The 25,194-nt window shown below is 39.4% G+C and overlaps 1 protein-coding gene across 2 annotated transcripts; it reads right to left on the reverse strand.

The window, feature by feature from the left end:
• Window positions 1-648: 648 nt before the first annotated feature.
• LOC112570000 (serine/threonine-protein phosphatase 2A 56 kDa regulatory subunit epsilon isoform-like) lies at window positions 649-23,889 on the reverse strand. Of its 2 annotated transcripts, none has more exons than XM_025248148.1 (11): window positions 23,398-23,889; window positions 19,721-19,917; window positions 14,739-14,840; window positions 11,304-11,396; window positions 10,738-10,868; window positions 10,141-10,309; window positions 9,445-9,498; window positions 8,679-8,729; window positions 8,092-8,211; window positions 7,611-7,840; window positions 649-7,369 (listed from the first exon to the last, which is right to left on the reverse strand). In XM_025248148.1, the coding sequence occupies exons 1-11, from the start codon at window positions 23,537-23,539 to the stop codon at window positions 7,276-7,278; spliced, it is 1,383 nt and encodes a 460-aa protein (XP_025103933.1). In that variant the 5' UTR covers window positions 23,540-23,889; the 3' UTR covers window positions 649-7,275. The 2 variants fall into 2 exon arrangements, with proteins under 2 accessions (XP_025103933.1, XP_025103934.1); XM_025248149.1 differs by lacking the exon at window positions 649-7,369 and adding an exon at window positions 7,486-7,506 and having other exon boundaries at window positions 7,559-7,840.
• Between the last annotated feature and the right edge of the window lie 1,305 nt (window positions 23,890-25,194).

A 25,194-nucleotide genomic window follows, 5' to 3' on the forward strand; every position in this document is an offset into this window, starting at 1 on the left:
TGAATGCAGAGGTTTGTGTGATTTGGATGCCTGTGTGTTGTGCTGGAAGAGGTTTGTGTGTGATTTGGATGCCTGTGTGTGGTCATGAGGAGGCACGAGTCCCATGGTTTGCTGCTATGCTATTGATCTCTGTATGTCAATGATATAAAAAGACAGGAATGCAGAGCTAATGTTACGATACCTGTTCGTCCAAAGCCCAAACCTAGAACTAATCTAATTGTACAATTTTGAACTGATAAAATCAATTTAAATTCATCTATTGTGTATTTAGTTTGCATGATTATGGACATCTGATGTACATATCCAATTTAAAATTAAACATTATTTTTGTGGAATAATCAAGCCCTTAACTGTGTATCTGCCATATATTGATGCCATTTAAAATAATTAGCATGTTGGAAGACCTAAGTGTAAAAGTTATGGCATACAACCTATCAAAAATAATCTCACCCCCACTGGAAGGGCTCATTGGCCAAATATTTGAAGACTCTGATTATTGTAGTTGTTCACCAGTAGAGTCTACAATTACAAATAGAACAGCAAGTTATCCTCATATGTCATTTAGCATCACCAGTTAGGCAGCCATCTAGAGTTCACACATAAGCACACGCACGCAGACCCAGTTTGTAGCAGCATCAAAGACTCCAGTGAAAGATAACTGCAGTTTATTTATGAAATAACACATGAGTATCACTAGCGTCTCATTTAATGGGAAAACAGTTTTTCTGGTGAATCACCTCACCAATTGCTATGGTTACCAACACATCTGCTGCAAGACAAGAGCCAAGACTACAGACTCTAAAGGAACAGGTGGTGGAAGGTAGGTAGGGAAAGAGAGGGCACATTTGCTTGCTACTACAACCAGAAATGACACAAATATTCCCACTCATTTCCACCAGTTATTTTTTTTTTAAAGTGCACAGTACAGCGACAGAAAAGAACACGAAAGCAGCCTGGGAAAACGGGTTGCTTACAATTCAAACTGGCGACCAAGCATATGACAGTCCCCGTGACTGGACAGTGGTGGACATTCAAGCAGATCAGAAATAATGAAAACTATTTCCCAACACACTTTCCTCTTTATTAAAGTACACAGCAGACCTGCAGGGATGACAAATGAATGGAACAAAGGTAGTTCAACACAAAAGAAGTTACACCCACCATCACTTGCCTTTTATTTTGTGTTTTGTTCCTTTTTTTATACTTTTAGTTATTGCAGCCCTCTTCACATCTGGGTGGTGATTGACACTGGGTCTTGTCTTCTTTTTAGGGTATGATGGGAAGAGGAAATATAAAATCCTAACATGAATCAGAACACCTTCTCCTCAGCGACAACTTATACAGAATACAACATGCACTGCTACATAAAAAGACCCAAACTGAAGCACATATGCATGTTCTACCCACAAACACCACTTGCTTGAGATATATAAGGAAAGAGTGGTGGCAAGGCCAAGTGTATGGTAGGTAATGGCACTCGCTGCTCACAGGAACTAATAAGCATTACCAGCTCTCATGATACAAGGAAACCCGACTTTGCAGATCTGTGTAACTGGTGTCACTCAGGCAGTATGCAATAACAAGTACTCGTACTCAGAGCTGCTCCACCCAAATGTACTTTCAGATTGCACTTCCATCCCCCATGCTGTCCGACTACCAAACCTGATTTTCTGTATCTCATAATGAGTTTTTGTTATCATGAAAAGGGGAGATTAAGCACAAGAACATGAAGACCACCACAGTGAAGATTGCAATAGATTTGATAAAAACTTGATCATACAATTCACCAGTTCACGTTCATTCTTGTTCCTTTGCCTCAAGACTAGCAACAGAAAAGAGGTGCATACATGCATGTAATATCTCCCAGACACATTTGCATGCACATACGTGTGAGGATAGAGGTGCATATATGCATGCAATCACTCCCAGATGCATGTGCATGCACATATGCATGAGGACAGGTTCATGCATGCAATCTCTCCCAGACAAATACACATGAGAGAAGAAAGCATGCTAGTCATCTGGTCAACCACTGCCTGAAGCCTACAAGAATTAACAAACCCTTCCCTTCAAACTTGTGATGACCATTAGAACACCAACAGCAGTCATCCCTATAGCAGAAAAACTAAAAATGAAAAAAAGTTCGCAAGAATGAAGCAGCATGCCCAAGTGGCATGGGACTCCATTGTTCCAACTAATTTCTCAAGCTTAATTTGAGTAACAAAACTGCTTGCTGGGGAAAAAAAAACAAGTATCTTAAACATTCAGACTCTAGGTTGCTTGGTAGCATTCCAAAGGTTTATAAATATATAATCATTCCATCCAATAGTATCCACACAACACACTGATCATACTGTATGTCTTAACATGAATGTCTTTCTTTTACAAATACAAGGTACTGAATTCTTTATGCCTGAGGATATTTTTATGTCAGTAATGCTTGAGGTTAACAAGAGCTGACAGAAAACTGCCAAGAACTGTGACAAATGACCTCTGCATTAATGGAGCCCATTCAAATGTGTCTGACCACTGGTGCCAAGCCTGAATCTTGTAGCTGAGATCAAAAATCAAAATATGACATAAATTGCTTGCCACACTGTAAGGACTGTTTCTGTCTGCCAGTTCCACCTGTCACTACCTCAGTCATCTCTTCTCTCTCTAAACCTCATATCCTTTATGCTGAATGTAACCATCAAAATATTCTTTACATTGAATGTAGCGTTAAAAAGCTAAAGATAAGTACCGTACATACCTTAAAAAAATGAATGATTCTCATATAAGCATATTCTTGAAGATTTTTGTATGCCATAAAATACTGTCTCACCTTGACTTTTTGAAGTTTCTCTTTTCATACTGGCAACTAAGTCTACCTAAACAATGTTACAGTATATTAATCTTGGTTCCACTGGTCTACCCACACAAATGGAACAAAAATTCATGCTTATTGCAAAAACAATAATGCCTAAAATACATACACATTACATTTACTATCCACTTTTAACCCAATCAAAAACATCACAAAAAAGGGTGGGAAAAAACTGGTCAACATCTTTGTTCAAGACACAATTTGTATTTGTCCATTGTAGTTTGAATGAACTACAGCTGTCTGATACCCCCTCCTCATTATCCTGCTAGACTAACATTTCTAACACTCTATTTATACATCCATTTATAAACTATTTTTGGTTACTAGTTATCTCAAGCAGTCTTCCCATTTGGCAGAAAAGTCACATGATCATCACACTAGATATTGACAGTTGTTGGTTTAGGAAATCTATAAGCCATGACAACTTATACAGCCAGCAAGAAATCAAATATGGACTAAGCACGCTGCCTATTACAAGATGGAGGTCAAGCTGATGATACGATGGCATATTCCAGAAGATATCAAAACAAAGACATACAAGCAATCAGTATTGACAGATCGGAAACAAGAGAGGCTCATAGTTCTATCAAGAGACACAATTATTGAACAAGAACTGTAAGTACTGTACTGTACTGCCTTTTATCATTTCCTTACCCCCACCCACCAGACAAGAAATGTCCTGTGCATATACATTTTACAAATATCAGCAAACACCACAACAAAAAACTGCCCACAGCACTTTTGAAAACATCCTTAACATCTCCTAACAATCTCAACTTGCCAGATGTTTATGCTTCAAAATAATTTTTCACACCATTTTCCGAACTCATTTAAGTACACAGTAACATGGTATCCTACAGCTTAAAAAGAAAACTATGTTGCATTCATACCAAAATCTTGTCTGCATCACTGTCAAGTTTGCTAAGCTGCATTCATACCAAATCTTGTCTGCATCAGTTTTCGCCTTCTCTTTAAGTAAAAAGAGATGGTCTATACTATTTCTTTAATGAAACTGGACTTTTTCATTTGAAATGCTATTTTCATATGGCTACATTGGAAAAGTAACAAACTGTTGTAATTTACTCAGTATTTAAAATGGGTTTCAAGAATTATTATCGTAAATATCGCTTTGCCACTCTTTATTATGACCACCAAACAAGATGCTTGTTCCTAGTGAGTGACTTGAAATAATTTTCAAAGTGGAGAGAGCTATGTCATCTGTTAAATGCTTTCACATCTTCAATGAGACACATTAATGCTCTAAGAGAACTGGCCTTTTGTTTGCGCTCAGATCGTTCCCATTCATGCTGTGACAATCTGTTTGCCTAGCAGCCTACTTCACAAATGTGTGTCCTGTGTCTTTGTCAAGATTTTCATTAAGACAGCATGAGTTCCACAGAGACAGTGCCACACCTGAGTGTAATAATGACGTTCATGAAATAAAATCCCACAAGATTCCAGCAACAGGTTCATGGCATGAATGATACACAAGTTGACAGCACAATGATGAATGTCTGCTTCACATGACATTTGCTGCTGGCCGCCTCTCAGAACCACCCACTTTGATAAATGTAGAAGAGCAGAAACAAATGGAGTCTGGATAAAGGTGAAAGAAATTAAGTGAAATGCACATACACATTTGTACACACATGCATACAAACATGCATGCACGCACTTCTGCATGGTTGTAATATATAAGGACCAAGAGAAACATATATAAATATATACAAATAAATGTACCAACACTCAGTAGACTGTTAAAATGGCCACAGCACCTTTCCAGAACCAAACAGGAAGCCAAACAAAAACAAAAAAAAAAAAAACAGTCATTTAGCAATCAGCCAGCACAACTACTACTGGAGGTTGTTCGTCGAGATGGCAGCACAAGACCAAAACAAATTGAAGTGCAGACTGGCAGGACAAAATGCAGCAAAGCATCACACACCAACTTGCCTGTACTGCCATGACACACAATAACAGAACATGCAGACCAACGTCACACGTGTTAGTATCACATGGGGGTGCCAGAGATACCGAGCCTGCCTGCATGCCATCCGACTTCCTCTTCCGTCTCCAGCACTCACACGGGCATCAAAGCTTATAGTCCACATTCACACATGCCAACTTATTATTATTATTGTTATTATTATTATCATTAAATTAGTTCATAACTCTGATACTTGTCTGACTCGTTCAGTGGAGAGACTGAAACAAGGGGAGTGAATGCACTTCTGTACAAGGCAATATGATACATTGTAAAGTAGTGGATGATGGGAAGGCTCTCAACAAAACAAGAGCATAGGCAGGTGATGATGAGGTCATGATGGGTGTGCACAAGAGTTGGGGAGGACAGCAAGCCAGCTACATGACAAAGGCTGGTGATGGGCCTATGGGATGAGGTGAGGTGGTTTAAGCGTATGACAGTCAACATAGAGAAGACATGCTTAGATTTTAACACACAGCAACTTCTTCCTCAAATGAGGACAGCGAACTGAACAAGCCTTCCTCACAAGGCTTCCTGGACATGCATGTACATATATTACAGCATGCACAAGCCAGTCATGCTGTTGTGCATATGTGTGCACAATTGTATGTATGCAGGTTGCACAGCAAAGCAATTCTGTAGGACTCAAGACAAATGGATACATCGAAATAAAACAAAAACAAAAACACGCTCTTTTCTTTAGTATACATAGCCTAGATGCCAGAGCTTTTTGATAGTGTGCAGAAATTTTCCCCCTTTCCCTCCCACAAAAAAAAAAAATTATTACAATAGAGAATCATCTGTAAGGATATAACTTCACTTGCTGTTTCCAGTAAACTCTGATGGGACTGAATCCCATTTTACAAAGATCTTTGAAAGAAAAATCACTTAAAATTGCAGACCCACTTACCCACCAACATTAGCAGAATATGTTACTGCACACAAAGTAAATGTACTATGCTTTGGTCTCCCTTCTTCAGCAACAATTTTAGACTTTAGTTAGCTGAGGTTTTATCCTCACAGTGCTGAAGTCAGACAAAACAAAATTTAGCAGCACACAACAGACAACAACTATAATGACAAAATATTTCTGAAAGGTTTTTTTTCCTTTTTTTGTAAAGAATGCCATACCCAAGAAAGTATTTTTTACAACCAAGAACAATGTTGCTAGGCTGATGAAAAATTACAGCAAATACTTGCGCTCCCACCCGAAAAACATGTGAAGCAACAGACATGCCAGATTTTTTTTCTACTTCTTTTAACATCTCTCAGGAAGAAAGGAAAGATTTCTTTGTACACAATGCAATAACTCTTTTCCTTAAAAATGGTCCGTAAAGCCCATGATGACCATCCACACATCTCAGTCAAGGTTCATCATCAAACTCAAAATCCATACTGAGGCTAACCATTTCAAAATTTCACCTTTAAAGGTGCTTCTGAGAAAAAAAACCCAGCATACTCTATAAAAATTACACTATGAAACAGAACAATCATGATTTCTCTACATATACCGTTCTTAAAAAAATTAAACCAACTTCGATGTAAACTAGAAATTTTAAAAGGTTTCAGATTTTACATCACCTGTCCCACAGACTTTCAAGCCTCTGACAATCCGGAACAATAAACACGTTGACAATAAAACATCACCAAGAGAGTTGAATGATAATGCTTTCTTGAAACTGTTTCTTGGACTCTGACTCTGGAACAAAGCCCTAGCTGTAAGCGAGTTCATGCAGTGCGTTATGTTTGGCACACAACCTGTGCAATACATTGTTTGACACATAACCTGTGCACAGGGGATCTTGCTGATGACAATGCCACTTTTTATGCACACATTCACCTCTGCAAACAAGCTCAATGTATGTGCAATAGGCAGGCACACACATTCTCTCTCTATTGTCCACATAAACAAACATGGGTGAGGTACAAAGGGGATCCATATAAAACATGCAATATAGATAATGATTGTGTGGCTTGCTGGGGCATCTGCCTCTGGCATGGCACTGCTTCTTTTGAATGACGCACCAAACTAACGTGGTTAGTTAATAGAGTTAGTTGCAGAACAAAAATATTCTGACACACAACAAATGCACATGGGAAATCTGACTCAATCCCAGCGGGAGAAACAGACATTAAAGTGAATAAATCAACTGTCAGATAGGATGGGGCTGTTTCAGATTTTGTTTGATCCCAAACAAGGAGGACCAAAGTAAAGACAAGTTCAGGGATGGGGAGTAGTTGACTGTTGATGAGAAAACAGGCAATGAAATGATACAATGTGTGCGCGCAACAGAGCAAATGCTTGAATGCAAAACAGCAAAGAAGTCAAGAGTCTGACAGCTAGCCATCAACTCAACGTGGGTCGACTTTTGACCTCCATGGGGAGCAGGCTGGCAGACGAGTCCAGGGGCTAAGGTGCTGGATGTTAAGAGCTGTTGACAATTTTATTCTTGCTGTTCAGCTCTAAACGGTCCAGCCGTTTCCAGAGCTCTTCTCTATCCTTCTCTTTTTTCTTCTCTCTGCAGGAAGAAAGAAAACAGGAAAATGCAAGTAAAAGGAAAAGTGTACTAAATGCACACACAAAATACTCACATGCTTTCTCAGTCTCACAAGAGACAGTGTGTGTGTGTGCACATGCCTGTATGCCCATTTACATATGCACATATATGTACATATATACATTTGGGATCATTTACATTTGCACACACATGCATGTCCCGATCTAAATGTGCTTCTGCACCCATGTATGGTAAAACCCACTTTTGTCTCTCAGCTTTGTAATTGGACGTCAGCTCGTCAAAGAGTCTGCTGTTCATCTCCATAAATGTCTTGAGGACGTTGTATACCAGTGCTACAATCGTCTGGTTCCAGTGTTCCTTTGAGATGCGGTACAAGGCAGGAAACATGATGGGCAACACAACGCTGGAATTCTCCTCAATCAGGTTCATGATATACTCATTATTCCAGAAATAGAGAGCTCTTTCAGCCACCTGTTATAACAGATCAACTTTCAGGACTTATAGCTGTGTCTATAGTTTCTTAAAGTTGCAAGAGATCAACTTTCAGGACTTATACCTGTGTCTCTGTGGTAACAAATCAGCTTTCATGACTTACAGCTGGGTCTACAGTTTTTTAAAGCACACTTGAACACTGTACATACATACATCCGGATACTGCAAGGCACAGAGTAAAAGGAACAAAGCATGTATTAAAGGCATGTTGTAAATGGGTGTTTACACACCTGGAAATGAGGGCTAGACACACATCGTGCTATGGTCTTAAACAGAGGTTCCATGATCTTCTGAAACTGGCTGGGCTCTATCACATCCAGTATTTCTTCAATTTCACCCAGGAACATCACCTGACAAGACATTCATCTGACCCTTCACAATGTGGACCATCGCAGACAACTGTTTTTATCTATAAACTCCTCACAGTTCATATAAACATACTTTGTCAAAAACAAAACACATGCCCAGTTGGGAGATAAGCAGGAAACTCTGAAGGCTACTGTTGACAGTTAAGACTGGGAAAGAACATTTAGGATCAGCATTACTTGTTAAAGAAACACATTTCTCAAAATTAAAAAAAAAAAAATCCTGCTATTTGCATAAGTGAGACAAATAACCATCAAGTTCCTGTCATCTGCACGTCAGGCAGTTTAGAAGAAAGATCTGCATCAATCCCCAACATTTAACTTCCAAAATGCTCACTTACTTTCAAATCTACCAGGGTTTTTTTTTAAGCTCAATTCCCCTTGTTTAAAAAAAAAAGTTAAAGCTTAAAACAGGAAAATAGCAAACAAAAAAACACAAAATGGCTGCTTACCTCTTTCTGACTGCAGGTCTTTGGCCAAAATTTCAGTAATCCCTTAATTACCTAAACCATGCAAAAAAAAAAAAAAACATTAATTTTTTTTCTGTGTGTGTATATATATATCATGTCTACAATGCTGCTATAGAACTGACTGGTGCATTACACTTCCTCTGCAATTTCTGAACAACTCTTCATATTTTAGTCTTAGCTTTTGTTTCTGGTCAAAGAAATGTTCAGCTGAAGCTATCATGAAGACTATAATTAGAGATTTAAACAGGCCAAAATGTTTTAAAACTATAAAGATAATCCTTGTATATTTACCATTAATTCTTGCTAATTTAAACTCTTAGTGTTAGTAATTCTATCTTGAATACATCAAGGAGTTTTTGAAAACATCAATTATGTCTGACAACAGCTCCAAGCCTTGCTTTTAATTAGTTGTTTTAGCATCATCTTTTATTTAACCAAATGGCAGTTTGCCATCGAGCTCACTTCTGCCTATCTTTATTGCATGTCCACCAGACTTCTTTCTAATCCCAATGTTTATAAAGTTGCATCAAAATCAAGACCAAGACCCAAAACCATCAGGTCATATTTTTTCCACTTTAAATTTTCAGTGACACCCAAACCAAAAGACGCTAAGCTGCATGAATGCAAACATACAAGATTTTGCCTATTACTTTCTGGTGCTTCTCAATTCATTTCGATGACATTTACAGAGTACAAACACAGCAGAACAGTCTGCCCCAAAAAACTCTCTTTGCTTTATATCACTCACATCCTCAGTTAGTGCAGCATCCTTCTCCAGAAACTGAACAACACAGTAAGCCAGCTGAAAGTAAGGAAATTAAGTCTGAGAAAGAAGCTGACATGACATCTACTGGGAGTAATAACACAATATTTACACAAATTTTACTACAAGCTTCCCACATTTCATAAAATGTACTGTATGTTCTCTGCAATGTCTATCAAATATTGCTGTAGATTATTACACTGGAGTTTGTCACTATCAGGTTCTCACTGTATAAAGCAATAATAATAATAATTTTTAAGTTGTGTCAGGTTCAAGTTAGAAGCTTCTCACTGCCAGTGATGTATCAAGCAAATAAAATTTGTTTGAAGCTTTGTGGTCTACTGGTGGCTAGAGTTAAAGAACACAACATCTCTAGACTCATCACATAACTTTAAGTCTCATTTTGAACAAAGTCCATCCTACACAACTTCTATCGTATAATTAGGTGTGTGGTGAGCTAGAATATAGATCTCAATTTGATTACAACATGGCTCTAGGTACACAAAAGGCCCTGTATTTCTTCCCTTGCTCACGACAGCGGTAAGCCCATTTATAATGTGCGGTCCATCTCCCACACTTAGGACTGACTAAAACAACTTGCTTGGTGGATGCCATGACCTGCGTGTAAAGACTAGATGTTAGTCGTGCCTCTTCCAGTCTCAGCACACTTCTCTGACCTACCTGTGCATGGTAAAGGCTGAGGCTACGAGCCTTATGCAGTGGGATCAAAACTTTCATTAGGAAAACTTTGTGTTCAGCTTTGAGAGGCAGGGCAAAGCCATTGATGATGCTCCCCAGAATCTCCAGCAGCTCCCCAACGCCATTGAAGGATTCGGTCTCATAGATAAACCTGCCAGCATGAGTGGGACAAGCTACATATGTAGGTTACATTCAATGAACCTTTTATACAAGATAAAAAAAAAAAAAAGACCTAGAGTCCTGTAAAATTCCCCTCTGCTCCATTGGGGGTCATTAGGAACAAGAAGAAGAGTCCTGTAAATGCATTTTGTAAGTGTAAAGAATGTTTAAGTTTTCATATGGTCCGCCCAAAACATATAACTACCTTAAAATTGATCTCCACCCATTCTGAAATATTTCAAAATATGAATCTGGCTATAATAGTTAAAATATTGTCCTCATGGATGGAAAAAAAAGCAAAAAAAACCTCTCTAGGAAGAGTATTACAAAGCAGTGAAAATGGTGCAACCTGAAGGATAGAAGCTGAAGTAATATTTGAGAAAGACTTTTGAAGGTGAATGTGTGCAGAGGAAAAAGTACCTGAGGAATATGTTATTGATTTGTTTCCGGATAAAGGCTCTCAGTCCTAGGAACTTGCCATATATTCTGTGCAGCACAGTTTTCAGAAAATCACGTTCCCGAGGATCTTCACTGTCAAACAACTCCAGCAGCTGCCAAAAGGCAGAATACAACAAAATATGCTTATGTCTTGTCAACAAAAATACTTACAAAAAATACTTTCACCACCAGATAAAAAAAACAAATCAAATGGTAACAGTAATATGTGAACATCACAAATCAGTAAAATATTATTACTCATGTAGCTTTCAAAGACAATTAAGTATAAAGTTGCTGAAGTGAAGAATCCTACTCCCAAAGCTCACCTTTGGGAATGGACACGTAGACAAGCAATCTATATTAACATATTAAATGCATAAAATAAAGGTCATCAAGATTAGTAGTTAACTTGAAGCACTCTGCCTTGTTGTGGCCCTATGCTCCTCAAGGATTAACAAGGACTAAACTAAGCTAGTACTCCGTCAAGGACCTATTCCCCAAAGGTTATCTTTTGCTACAGTACTTTTTGAATCCAATACATCACCTACCTGAAGGACAAATTTTTGATCTATGTACTTTTTTGCCAAACTTGGCTGGAAGTCTGGAGATTCTAAGAACCGCAGAAAGAATTCATAGACAATCTGCAACAAAAAAACAAAAAAAAAAACAACTCAGGTATTTATAATCTGACAAGCAATATTTAATAGGACAAACATTTTAACAATAGTAAAAACAGCAATAACTAAATTTGTAGAGCATGTTTCCCACGTCGATATAAGCTCAATGTGCTGTACATAAAAGAATACAAATGAACCACCAATCAACCATACACAAAATACTAGCGTCAGCAATCATGAACTAAGTCAACAGATTAAGATGATGAACTCAGGAGTGAGTGGAATGGTATGCTTATTATACAAAACATTTCTTACAGATATTTGAGATCAGACTTGAAAGCTTTAAATATAGTCACAGTTCAAAGAGAATATTATAGAGAATTTCAAATAGCAGGGCCTGAAAAGAAGTATCTGTCAACTTTCTTCCATATGAGGCATGGCACACATAGGAGGGCAACACAAGAAAACACACACAGAAAATGACAAAGGTTGTAAGGCAGTGGTGCCCAACCTTTTCTTGCCTGAGGTTTGCATTTGCCAAGGATATAAAATCATGGCAGTTTTGCCAGAATCATGCCGACGTTAAAAATTAAATTATGCAGCGATATACCAAAATGTAAGATTTGGTTAGGAAGAAATCATAAGCCTTTGATGGCGTCAGGGTGATGTCACCCTTGTCCCATTAAAATGAGAAAGCTGCATCAGGCATCTTCGCGGGCTGTAGGCTGGGCACACCTGTGGTAAGGCATCAGCAGCTGAGACAGGATTGTTGGGCAAGACTGTGAAGACAAATATAGCAAAGTGTGGCCATCTTGTAACCAACGAAAGCTTGGAGAGGCAGCCATTGAAGCTTGTGGAGAATGATAGTGAGGTCACCTAGACGGGACAATGTCAGCTTGCGGAGAAGGGTAGTGTGGTCACCTAGGCCAAATATCAGCAACATTATTCTGAGCCCTCTGAAGCTTGTCCAACTAGGAAGATCAATGAGTAGAGTTGCAGTAATCCAGCCAAGACAATACAATGGTAAACATGAGCTTTTTCGTTGCAGAAACTGACAAAAAGGTATGGATGTGACTGATCCTCCAAAGCCCAACAAAGATGGACTTACAGACTGCAATGATGTGAGATTCAAAAGATGTGTTGATGTGATCAAGATTCTGGATGGTCTGGGAACAAGAGATGTTTACCACAGAGAAAGTAAGCAGCCGAGGATGGCACACATTTCAGTTTCTATACGAAGAGCCTACTGAAAGGACCTCAGTTTTGTCATCATTCATTTTTATTAATGAACATCCAGGCTTTCAGTCTGTTGTGTGGTGTGTGGTGGCTGTGGACCTGATGAAGCTGAGAAGAGAGGCTAGAAACTGTCGGTATGTTTTATCAACATACATGTGATACCATCAGTGATAGAGCAGGTAAAGAGAAGAATAGGCCTAGTCCCAGCATACAAGCTGTCACAGACCAACTGCAAATTAGAGACATCAGGCCCAGACTACAGTAGCTCCTCAGACAGAGAAAGATCGCAGATGGAGAAGACCTTGTCGTCACACACAATCAATCGACCAGTACCATGATGATACTTGTGTATTATTATTATTTATTATTATTGCCCGTTATGCCGGTCGGCACGTAGGGCAGTGACAAAGGTCCTCCACTTTTGCTTGTCCTGGGCTAGACTCCCCACAGTACCCCAGCTGAGGTTTAGGGTCTTCATGTCTGCCTCCACAGTTCGGCGCCAGGTGATCTTGGGCCGACCTCGCTTGCGTTTTCCTTCTGGCGTCCAGTGTAAGGCAGTTTTTATGATGGAGTTGCTCCCGCCTCGGAGGACGTGACCAATCCAGCGCCATCGCTTCTTCAACAGGATGGTGGCCATACTCTCCTGCCCACACTGGGCAAGTAGTTCTTCGTTGGAGATTGTCCTTGGCCAGAAGATGCCCAGGATTCTTCGCAGGCTTTTGGTGTGGAAGACTGACAGTTTGTTGAGGTTGCTGTCAGTCATTCGCCAGCACTCCGAGCCATACAGTAGAGTGGACATGACCAGACTCTGGTAAAGTCTCAGCTTGGTATTGATGCTGTACTGTGTCGACTTCCAGATGTTTCGTAGGCTACAAAAGATGCCCCTGCCTTTGCTCAGTCTGCTCTGGATGTCACGGCCTGCTCCTCCATCTTGCGTGACCACGCTGCCCAAGTAGGTGAAGCTTTCAACCATCGGCAGGTCTTCTCCCTCTATGCTGATCGGTGTTGGATTGGTGGTGTTCAGGGTCATCACTTCTGTCTTTGTCCGGCTGATGTGCAGTCCGACCTGCTGCGCAAAAGTGTGCAGGCGAATCGTCTTCTCCTGCATGTGCCGGTGGGTGTGTGACAGCAGGGCCAGGTCGTCGGCAAAGTCTAGGTCTTCTAAGTTCGTGGAGAGTGTCCATCGTATGCCCCTTGGTTCATCTTCCGTTGTATGGCACATTACCCAGTCAATGACAAGGTTAAAGAGCAGGGAAGACATCACGCAGCCCTGTCTCACTCCGGTCCCGACCTCAAAGTAGATGTCACTGTTTCCAACACAGCATGAAAAGTTCGCATAGAAGCTTTTGATCAATAGTACAATTTCCATTGGTATTCCGTATGCTCTCAGGATGCGCCAAAGGCTCTCTCTATGGATGCTGTCAAAAGCCTTCTGGAAATCTACGAAGTTAATATAGAGCTGCCTCTGCCACTCTGTGCACTGTTCAATGATGTTGCGTAGTGCGAATATCTGGTCGGTGCATCCTCTTCTTCTACGAAAACCAGCCTGTTCTTCTCTAAGTTGTGTGTCCACTGCCTCTGAGATTCGTTGGATGATGATCTTTGTCATGATCTTGCTCGGGATGGACAGGAGAGTTATTCCTCGCCAGTTGTTGCAGTCGCTAAGGGATCCTTTCTTTGGGATTTTGACGATCACTCTTCTGGTCCAGTCATCTGGGACTTGCTTCCCTTCCCATACCGCGGTAAATAGGGGTTGCAGGATATTGGCTGCCAGTTCTGGGTCTGCCTTGAATAATTCAGCATTCAGATTGTCCTGACCTGGTGCCTGTCTATTCTTCAAGGACTTAATGATGATTTCCTGCTTCTCTGGTGGGGCGATGTTAACGTCTAGGTCCTACTTGTGTGTTGGCTGTTAAATCCAGATTATCTTGTACATACTGTCAAGGGCTGTTACAAGTGTGTAATAGATCAGAAAAATAATCTACAAAAAAAAATATTTAAGTAAGATAAGATCCCCACCCTCTTTTCTAAACATGAAGCAGCTTTTAAGTTTATGTCATACTTATAATTTAAGTTTATTTACATCATTCTTCATACTTCAAATTTTTCTGTTCTTTTTGCTTTCCTCACCTGTAGATGTGGCCATGAAGCCTCTAAAGTTGGATCGTCTTCTTCTGGATCAAAGTCAGGATTGTCATTTGGAGGAAGAGTTCGAAATATGTTACATGCTATCTGTAAACATAATTTGTTTTTTTCAAAAGTTGCAAGAAGATAAGACAAACATAGACTCCTAGTGTCTTAATACAGGCTAGAAACTATCTACCTGCCTACATTATTTCTACAAATGTACAGATTTATGGATGTGCATTCAAGTGCTTATGTTTTGTACATGCATTGTTCTGTGTGAAAGAGATGTTCACAGGGTGTGTTTTACAAATTACATTCATATGTTAATACAATTGCCTATGTTTTCTACATGTGTTGTTCTGTGTGAGAGAGAGGAAGGGGGAAGCATGCGAGAGATGTCGACAGAGAGAATGTGTTGTACATATATGTGTACATTCACAGTTGTCACTATACACACATACACTTATAAATTCATAGACAAATGGACAAGAAAAGAAAGAGGTAAATAGAAAAAGAACAAGGCATCATAATTTTTCTTTACTCACTGCCATACCATACAACAGCAAGACATCACAACTATAAAAGTGTGACAATAAGGTCTCATCTAGTAAAACTAGTATGCAGTGCTTTATTTATGGTTAGCACCTTCACAAGCTATCAACACAACAACAGCCATGCTGCAACATTCAGCTTGTCTAAAACGTTTTCTTAACAGGGGAAGTGGATAGCCAAAGTAGTTAAAACACTGGTGTCCAAATCCAGAGGCCAGTTCAACCCATGTGGCACAGCAAACCTCCCCCAGTATGCCTAGCTGTTAAATGTGTTACCTGACTCTTCAGAGAATTGGGAAAGGTAAGGCAGCAAGAGAGAGGAGATGGGCAGCGCCCTCATAAAAAAAGCTGGCTGAAAGAAAAGTGCAATCTCTCACACCTCCCTCCCCAGCAACTGAGAAGTTGGGGGAACTGCTTTTTTTTAACAAAAACTTTCTTGATGAGAAACATACTGTTAAATATGCAACTTTATTTTGCAATTTTTTAAAATGACTGTCATGTCAAAATTTGCTATGGTCACATCTTCAACAATGTGTTCAGTTACTTGGGAAGAGGATCAACTAGTGGTTAAGGGCATTCAAAACCAAGGTGCTTACTAGCCAGTTTGATACCCATGTGATGGAGCATACTCCCCCACCCACACATCCAACTGATCCTTTGAGGGTTGGGGAAGTTAAGGCAGCTAGGTAGAGAAGATGGGCACAAACAAATGACCCTCACTCCCCAATGATCATATGGGATGTCCTGGATGACCTTCAGCCCCGTAAAATGATTCCTCATAAGAAAGCTATGTTAAGAGATCTTGGCTGTGACAGATTTCATGCTACACGGAAAAACATTACTTCTCTGACTTTCCCTGATATTTCCATCATAAATTTCTACTTTTCCAAACTGCTCCAATGTACATAATGCAAGACTGTTTCTCAATTCATTATGCTCTCTTGTAATGTAGTGAAACATTTTGTTTAGCAAAAAACATTTAGTTCACAAAATGCACATTAACTAATGGCCAAAAGTAGGAGCCTATTTAGCTTGATCACAAGGGGCAAATGCTGTCACAATTTCTTGTCAATTCTGCGAAGAAAATTTACAAGAAAAATAAATTCCGCAATAAAGATTTTATCCTACATCATCTAATTTTTCATGCAGACTTGTTTTTGACAATATGTTTTGTTTATGTACAAATAACCAAGGACACTACATCAGGTGGGCCAACATCTCTAATAATAATAATGTGAACATATAACATGCAGCATCACAAACAAAATAGATGACACTCTGTGCAGACCAATAATGATAAATGAAAGATAACAGCCAGCGGACAATGAGGTACATATAGACACACTGAACAGCATAACGATGAGGTACAAGAGTAGAACCCAAAGCAATGGATGAAGGTATGAAGGGATATAAACAGTGTAAGTGTAATGTGGGAACAGGTCATTTGCAATGCGTCTGCACTGGCCTAAGGCATCCCTGGTTTTTTTCCTTTAGAAAGTGCACCATAGGTCTATGAACATCATTATTTTTTATATGACAGGCATTTTCTGTGTGATTTCTGACTACCCTGCACGCAAAGGTTAATGCAAAGGTTTATTATTTTTTCTGCATACCAAAACCAATCAAGACTGGGGAAAAGCTCTTAGGAGATATGTAAACTATTGTGATCTATTGTGTGACAGAGACAATAGATACAGAAAATTAAGGTATGTTTGGGATAAATTCCATTTTTTAATGCTTCCTTTTCCAGCGAACACATTATTTCGACCAAGCATGCACTTCTTGAGGAACTCACTGTCTGCAAACGCCCTGTTCTCTTTTACAATATTATCTGCCACAATAAAACTTGTTTTTGTTACCACCTGATGAGCAAAACTATTTTGTTGCTTTTTTAGCTGTTCAACCAATTGCTGAATTTTCTGCCCTTGAATCTTCGGAAAGTTTAATGCAATACGCTGGATGTTTTGTGCTAAAATGGCGTTTCAGATTGATCTCTCTGAAAACTGTGATCCATTCTCAGCAAATTAAACATACAGCTTTATCTCCAACATCTGTGGAAAAAAATCGTGCTGTCACTTGTTGAATTTTCTATATTTACTATACACCTTTCTTTTTTTTCCTGTCACCCATCATGTTGAACTGCTACAGTCCTAACTTGCTGCACTGAAACTGCAACCTTTAGGGCTAGCAAACACTGAACGACTGAACTCATGATTAGGATCCGACTGTTTGCCGGAAGGGAAGACCTAAACATGCTAAGCCAACAACATATCTGATCACTAGCAATGACACATTGGCATCCCAACACCGGTAAAAGGTGGTTAGAATATGTTGAAACAAAACGAGTAGTCATGGTGCAAAGAAATTTGCCACCAGCCTTTTCTTTAAAGGCAGCTGCCACCAGCAATGCTCTCTCATGACTACATCAGACACATTGTTGTGTACTTTGTCTGTGATTGTCTGTTATGTGTTGCCGTACAACAATACAAGTCATATTTGATAAATTAAATGAATCTAGGTTTTCTACTAAAAAAACAAACTTGTGCACTTCATATTTTGGCAGACGGGCCAGGGCAAAGACATCCACTGGCCGTACTTAGTTGTACTTGTCGTACTTAGGGTATTTTCTCAGTATGGACCTACAAATCACATCTATTTCTTACTGATCTTAGCACAGATCAGAAAGTCTGTGCTTGGCTATCAATCTCTTCATACCCAGTGTAGCTCAGACAGTGACACAGCATTGTTCTGAGGTTCCTTAAAACCACAGTGGGCAGAAAAGTCACTGTGCAATCATAGAGTCTTTAAATTATATAGCACTTTTCCAACAATTTGCTCACAGCGATTTACGGAAATGATATACAGAAGTAAACTGAATGACCAACAATCATGCACCCATATTCACAAATAACAAACATGATCACTTTTACAGCAGAAATATCCGCTCACACACGAAGAAAATACAGACACCTTAGGCCTGCTCAAGGTCAGGACAGGTGTACAGTAAAGTCACTGTTCTAAAAAGATGCATCTTAAGTTTACACTTGAGGGTGGTAAGAAAATCAGAATGACAAAGGCTGATGGGTCATCTATTTCAAGTTGATGGGGCTTGACAGGAGAAAGACCTCTGTCCATTCATCATTTGTCTTAAGTTATAATTATATCAATTTAAAGCAATGTCAGTGAACAAAACAATTCTTTCTCCTCTCTGCATTATTAATCACTAGATGCTCAACCCATTGTAGCGATATCATTACCAATCTTATCATAACTTTGGAGAATCCATAGGAGAAATTTTGCCAGGTCGAGTTACTTTGCCTCTTCTGAGACAAGGATCCTTTCTAGTACTAGTACGTTCATTGATTTCAGTGAAGCAAAAATGGCAAAGAGATGCATTTGGGATGTTTTCAACACCAATTCTACGTACCCTGAAAGACTTGAAAACGAACAAATGAAGTTCATACTATTTTCAAAACCATATCGTGACAAAGAGAAATGTCTCAGATGGATACAACTTTGTGATCAACCACATGGGCAGCTTAGCATAGAGCTTCTGGTCAACAACTATAATTTTTACATCTGCACCAAAGCAAATCAAATAATTAAACGCCAGTATGTAAAAAAATATAATGATAAAAATGTCAAGCCAAAAAACAAGCAGTATTTGACATCTAAATTTTGTTGTAAAGTGGTGAATGACAGCTACTACTATGAAGGCAAGTGTTCACTGTTTGTTGGTATTACATCATAGTTTAGGCTAGTACTGAATGTGGTGTTTAGCAAATAATGTAAAGCTGTGATTCGTGACTATATTATTATTAATAAATTGTTTTCTGTTCTCATTTAACTAGTAAAAATTCCTCATTTACCCTTCTTTGCCATCATAATGGGCATAATTGCAGTGGCAATTAAAAAAAAAAGCTGCACACCCTTTGGTGAAGTCAAAATGAGATGTTAAAGGGATTAAAATGATCACCAAAGTCGCGTGGCAGAAAAGTGAGGTAAGCTTGACATGTAGCCATGTTTGTCTCAGACTGGGCCACATGTATCACGCATGGTCAATGGGCAGAGCAAGAGGCGGGGTTATTAGCGATTAATATTTCACAATTTCAGGCCACAAACCTCTAACCTACTGTGCTTTGCATGCAGCTGTAGTTATTATGTGACCCTGGTCACTCCCTGTTAATACCAGTCAGAAATGTACTGTAAATCCCCAGTCTCCAGTGAGCTCAGATCATTTTCACCTTTGTCAGCAACTCTGTGCACCTTCTGCATGTGTGTTGTGCACCGTGTTATGTACATCCACACACTTGCACAATAAACTAGTTATGTACATATGAGAACCCCGAGGTATCAGATTAAAAGCATGTCAAATGTAACAATCACAGGTGAAAGAATAAAAATAACTCCAGCACATACATGCAGATAACTCACCATGCGCACAATGTCAGGGTAGACTGGTTCAGTCAGAACATTGCGAGTAGCAGTGATATAGTCCACCAGCTCGTTCAGGCAGGCTCTCTTGATCTCCTTGCTCTTGAGGTCTGTCACAGGATCCATGAAGTCGAAGACCACGCAGCATTGTTGAAGCTTTTTGATGAACAGCTCCTGCTGTTCTGCTGGAGGTGTATCTGTCAAACGTCACCAACAGACAATGGGTTAGTACTGTTTGTCATTAATGTCAACAGCTTACTTCTGTGGTACCATGTCCTTCAGCATTATTATGTCACGCAGCCATGCACACAATAGATGCTTATGTTAAGGTACAGTAACAAAACAACTCTGCTCTAAGTTCATTTAGATACAGACAGAGTGAAAGCATGATGTACGGATGATGATGCAGTAAAATCATATCTTTTACATATCAAGTCCTATTCTAAAAATAAAGAATACTTTTATTAAATCCCATCTTTGACCAACCCTTCTGAAAAGAAAGATGCTTATGCCACATCATATGTCACATTATGGATGTTGTCTATGTCATCTTCACCAAATCTTTTCTTGTGTAACCTAACCTCCACTGCATGGTCTCTATGACAGCCATGACTATCCTTTAACACAAATTCCTTTCAAGTTTAGTATCCTGACTGTGAGCAGCTATTTTAGTAAGACACTTGACAGGGGATTTAAGGGCATCATAAGTGTTGTTTCCTACTTTTTCGACATAATTGCAAAGTCAGCCAGTCTCCACAACACAGTCTGTAAGTCAGAGCCAGTTTCTGATAATAATATGATCCCACACAAAAATGTAACATGAATTTTTTTTTAAGTTCCTTTCATTTTTCATCACTCTTTTACCATAGGCAGTTTCGCTAGTTGCAGACACAAAGGGCACAATTATCAGCAGTGACTCTGGTAGTTCCTCAGCTTCTTATTCACCTCAGCCTGTTTCTAGGAATCGTGAAAGAAATGGTCTTAAAAAAGGCTAAGGCAGATTTCATTTGCCCACTTGATATTTTTATGTGTCCTGAGGAACAATAGTTCAAAACCTGAAGATGACATATTCCTGTCTGCTGAAGGGTATGAGGTAGACCTAAGCTAAGTTCTAGAAGGATTCTGAACACCCACATGTGGCAAAATACAACTTGCTATTTCAATATCTAGCACATGGCAAAGATAGGGGTAAGGTGAATTTTGACAGCACTAGTCCCTGGAGCAAAAGTGAAAAAAGAAAATCTTATTGCTCTTTCAGCACTATTATTCATCTGTAAGTGTAAGGTGTTGCTGCTTGTTTTCTTTTTTTTCAAAGTTAAAATTTTAGAAACTGAATAACATTGATCAACATAATGAAATCCTTTTCCTCTTTTACAGTAGATGAGTGTACTCAATAATCTCCCTAAAATTTCTTTTCTTAAAAAAAAAAAAAAGGTTAATATCCTCATTTGATGACTTCACTGGCGACTAGAAACAAACCTAAAAAATGTATAATTGCGTAATTGCGCACAGGATAGTTTTTCACATCTCTTCCCAAGTGTGCATCTCTTCTAAATAAATAGGATCCATAACATTAATTAAAACATTAAATGAAATAAATATTACAAATACTGTAATGTTGGCAACAGTTAACAGTACACTATTCAAATATTTTCTTAGATCTTGGAATAATGCATTATATAACACACCTCTTCCATAAACATTACTCCTAACAACCTTTCCCACAATGCTAGTTCTTTTTCACACCCTTCCCTGCTTATCATTATCATATTCTCAGTTCTTGTTCCTTGGTTCCTCTTTGCATTTTCTGTAATTGTTTTTATTTACCATTAGTATTGTTATTTATTCTTGTGTTGTTTATATATTATTTATTTGTTTTCCTGTCCCTTGTATGCTGTCCATGTCTCATTCTTGTTTTTAGGCGTTAAGAGCATGCTTCATAGGAGTGTGAGTTTGCGCTTTACAAATTTTGCATTTATTATTATTCCCATTCACCAGTAGCTAGAGTGAGTTCAACTGCAACCAGTAATCATTCAACTGAAAATGTGGAATTTTACTTTGTTCCACCTATGAGCAGTATGTGCTGGCAAAAAAGATGTCTAACAGAACTGTCCAAAACAACTTTAACAAAATTATTATACTAATCTTGTCTAATTCCTGGTTTGAGTTCATAGCTTAAAAAAGAATGTTTAATACTACATGCAATTTGGCATGGGTTCTGTATGGAACTTTTACAAAGGAAAAGATGGAGTAGACAAAACAAAAAATGAAGAGCGTCATAATGTCAGCATTAAGTGAAATATCTGAAACATGGATTTTTGCTAAGCTCACCACAACATTTCTATAACGATAACTAGATTATCATAAAATTAAAAAATCTTGATTAAGACTTTCAGAAGCATCTGAAATCATAAATGCAAACCTTAACTATACATTGAATATCTTTGATCAAATAACTATAAACAAAATTATGTTGTCAACAACTATTTACTGTACAGTAACTCAACTTGGGTGACAATTTTTAATTTTTCCAGCCAGGCCAACCATCAATGACTTAATCAATGTTGACAACTATTATGATTAGGACTTTGTTACAGTCATAAAAAATTGATCTGATTCCTTTAGAAATGAGAGCACCCATAAAAGAATTGATCTCAAAAGCTAATTCCAATGTGCAGGTTTTCCATGTACATTGATTCTTCACTGTCCAATCCACAAAGAAATGGCAACTTGTTTCTCTTAAAAAATTTTAAATATATAAATACCTTATAAATAAAAAGGGTATTAATATAAATACCTATAAATAAAAAGGTATAACTTCCATACAATAACTTTTAATATCTGAACTTGACAGAAACTTAATAAGTGGGTATCAACAAATCAGAAATCTGCTTAAGGTCTCTGTCTAAAATGTTTATCTCCTCTGTACTTCTATCACTGAACACAGAATTGATGTTAATCCATCAAGTATTATTTTCACTTTCAGGTCAGTATTCCCAGCACTCTAAATATTTCTCTCCTTCTTTAGTGCATATAGTTTATCTGTAAATAGCTGCGACTGTGTTTTTAGAAATAAAGGCTAATGGGGAGTCCAAAGCTATTCTCTTGGGGCCGAGGGGGGGCCGATTGACAAAATCAATAAAGATGGTGTCTGCTACAGCTGCATTTTCTTGAGTGAATACTGTGCCAGAACTTGTACACCTTCCATTTCCATTCCCTGCAATATTCCTCAAGACATGAAAATGTCGAGACGTCAATCCGTTGATGCAACAGTAGATCTGCTACACCGTTCGGACTGCTGTGCCAGAGATGGTGCCAAAGCGCTGGCATCACCAAACTGACTCAAATCATCCAAGAAGCGAGCTCGCCCGCCAACGAATCATAGCTCTACCACTAAAAATAAAAATTTAACTGTGAAAATACTAGATGAAGGCACAGGGATGCAAGGCGTGGTGAGGAAATCGTTGATGGTATGGTACCCGACTGGTACCCTTCGGCTGAAATGAAGAGATTACAGAAACAGACTATAAGACAGCCATACTGCCTAAACTATGGAGAATTCTTAAAATAACTCACCGGCCCGAGAAGTGTGCCAAGAAACGTCATATCTAACTACCCCAAATCAGTCTGCACACGTACAACATCAGTTAACTCGCGAATATCTGCGGCTTTCTTACCTTTCAAGTGAGGTAGCGCTTGTAATTCCGGCGCATTTTTAGTCCGATAATGTGATGACCCCTGAGATCGTTTTTGTTTCTTCGATTTTATCGAAGCCTTACTCGTAAAAGGGTCAATGCGGTCAACAACTTTAGCCGACATTATGTCATCCAGGGGAAAGCATGCGGGTGGAACCGCTTGAAATCACAAGAACTCAATTCACATGTGCGCAAACACTTTAGAACACGGCTTCTGCAGAACCTCCATTGACAAATCCGTGGATACACTTGACAGCAAACTTTACTACCGGCATACGCAGACTGGCCGGCGTCTCTACTCCATTCACCCCAAGTACCGTATCCCTTTAACTTAAGCATACACTATAAGCTGCACAAGTTTCTTCCTGAAAGTGAAATAATCACCACATAAGTTTTAAACCAAATTACTGCAGTGTGTTGCCATTCGTCTAATGGCTCCTCAGATCTCGTCCGTGCCAGGTGCTCCGAGACTTCAGCGAGAAGGCCTGGTGCCGTGACCTTCACCCCGGGGTCAGCATGCTGTGTTTACGGTCGCCCGCGTAGCAACTGTTCGCGTACGTGTTTGTGTAGCGGTCACACTGTGTAGCAACTGTTAGTGTACGTGTTGGCGTAGCGGTCACACTGTGTAGCAACTGTTAGTGTACGTGTTGGTGTAACGGTCACACGTACTGCATGTGCAGCAACTGTTTGTGTACGTGTTTGTGTAGCGGTCACACTGTGTAGCAATTAACTGTTAGTGTACGTGTTTGTGTAGCGGTCACACGTACTGTGTAGCAACTGTTAGTGTACGTGTTTGTGTAGCGGTCACACTGTGTAGCAACTGTTAGTGTACGTGTTGGCGTAGCGGTCACACTGTGTAGCAACTGTTATAGTGTACGTGTTTGTGTAGCGGTCACACTGTGTAGCAACTGTTAGTGTACGTGTTGGCGTAGCGGTCACACTGTGTAGCAACTGTTATAGTGTACGTGTTTGTGTAGCGGTCACACTGTGTAGCAACTGTTAGTGTACGTGTTGGCGTAGTCACACTGTGTAGCAACTGTTAGTGTACGTGTTGTGTAACGGTCACACGTACTGCATGTGCAGCAACTGTTTGTGTACGTGTTTGTGTAGCGGTCACACGTACTGTGTAGCAACTGTTAGTGTACGTGTTTGTGTAGCGGTCACACGTTGCGCATGTGCAGCAACTGTCAGTGTACGTGTTTGTGTAGCGGTCACACTGTGTAGCAACTGTTAGTGTACGTGTTTGTGTAGCGGTCACACTGTGTAGCAACTGTTAGCGTACGTGTTTGTGTAGCGGTCACACTGTGTAGCAACTGTTAGTGTACGTGTTGGTGTAACGGTCACACGTACTGCATGTGCAGCAACTGTTTGTGTACGTGTTTGTGTAGCGGTCACACTGTGTAGCAATTAACTGTTAGTGTACGTGTTTGTGTAGCGGTCACACGTACTGTGTAGCAACTGTTAGTGTACGTGTTTGTGTAGCGGTCACACTGTGTAGCAACTGTTAGTGTACGTGTTGCGTAGCGGTCACACTGTGTAGCAACTGTTATAGTGTACGTGTTTGTGTAGCGGTCACACTGTGTAGCAACTGTTAGTGTACGTGTTGGCGTAGCGGTCACACTGTGTAGCAACTGTTATAGTGTACGTGTTTGTGTAGCGGTCACACTGTGTAGCAACTGTTAGTGTACGTGTTGGCGTAGCGGTCACACTGTGTAGCAACTGTTAGTGTACGTGTTGGTGTAACGGTCACACGTACTGCATGTGCAGCAACTGTTTGTG

The sequence above is a fragment of the Pomacea canaliculata genome, linkage group LG8 (genome assembly GCF_003073045.1).
Source record: "Pomacea canaliculata isolate SZHN2017 linkage group LG8, ASM307304v1, whole genome shotgun sequence".
Classification (NCBI taxonomy): Eukaryota; Metazoa; Mollusca; class Gastropoda; order Architaenioglossa; family Ampullariidae; genus Pomacea; species Pomacea canaliculata.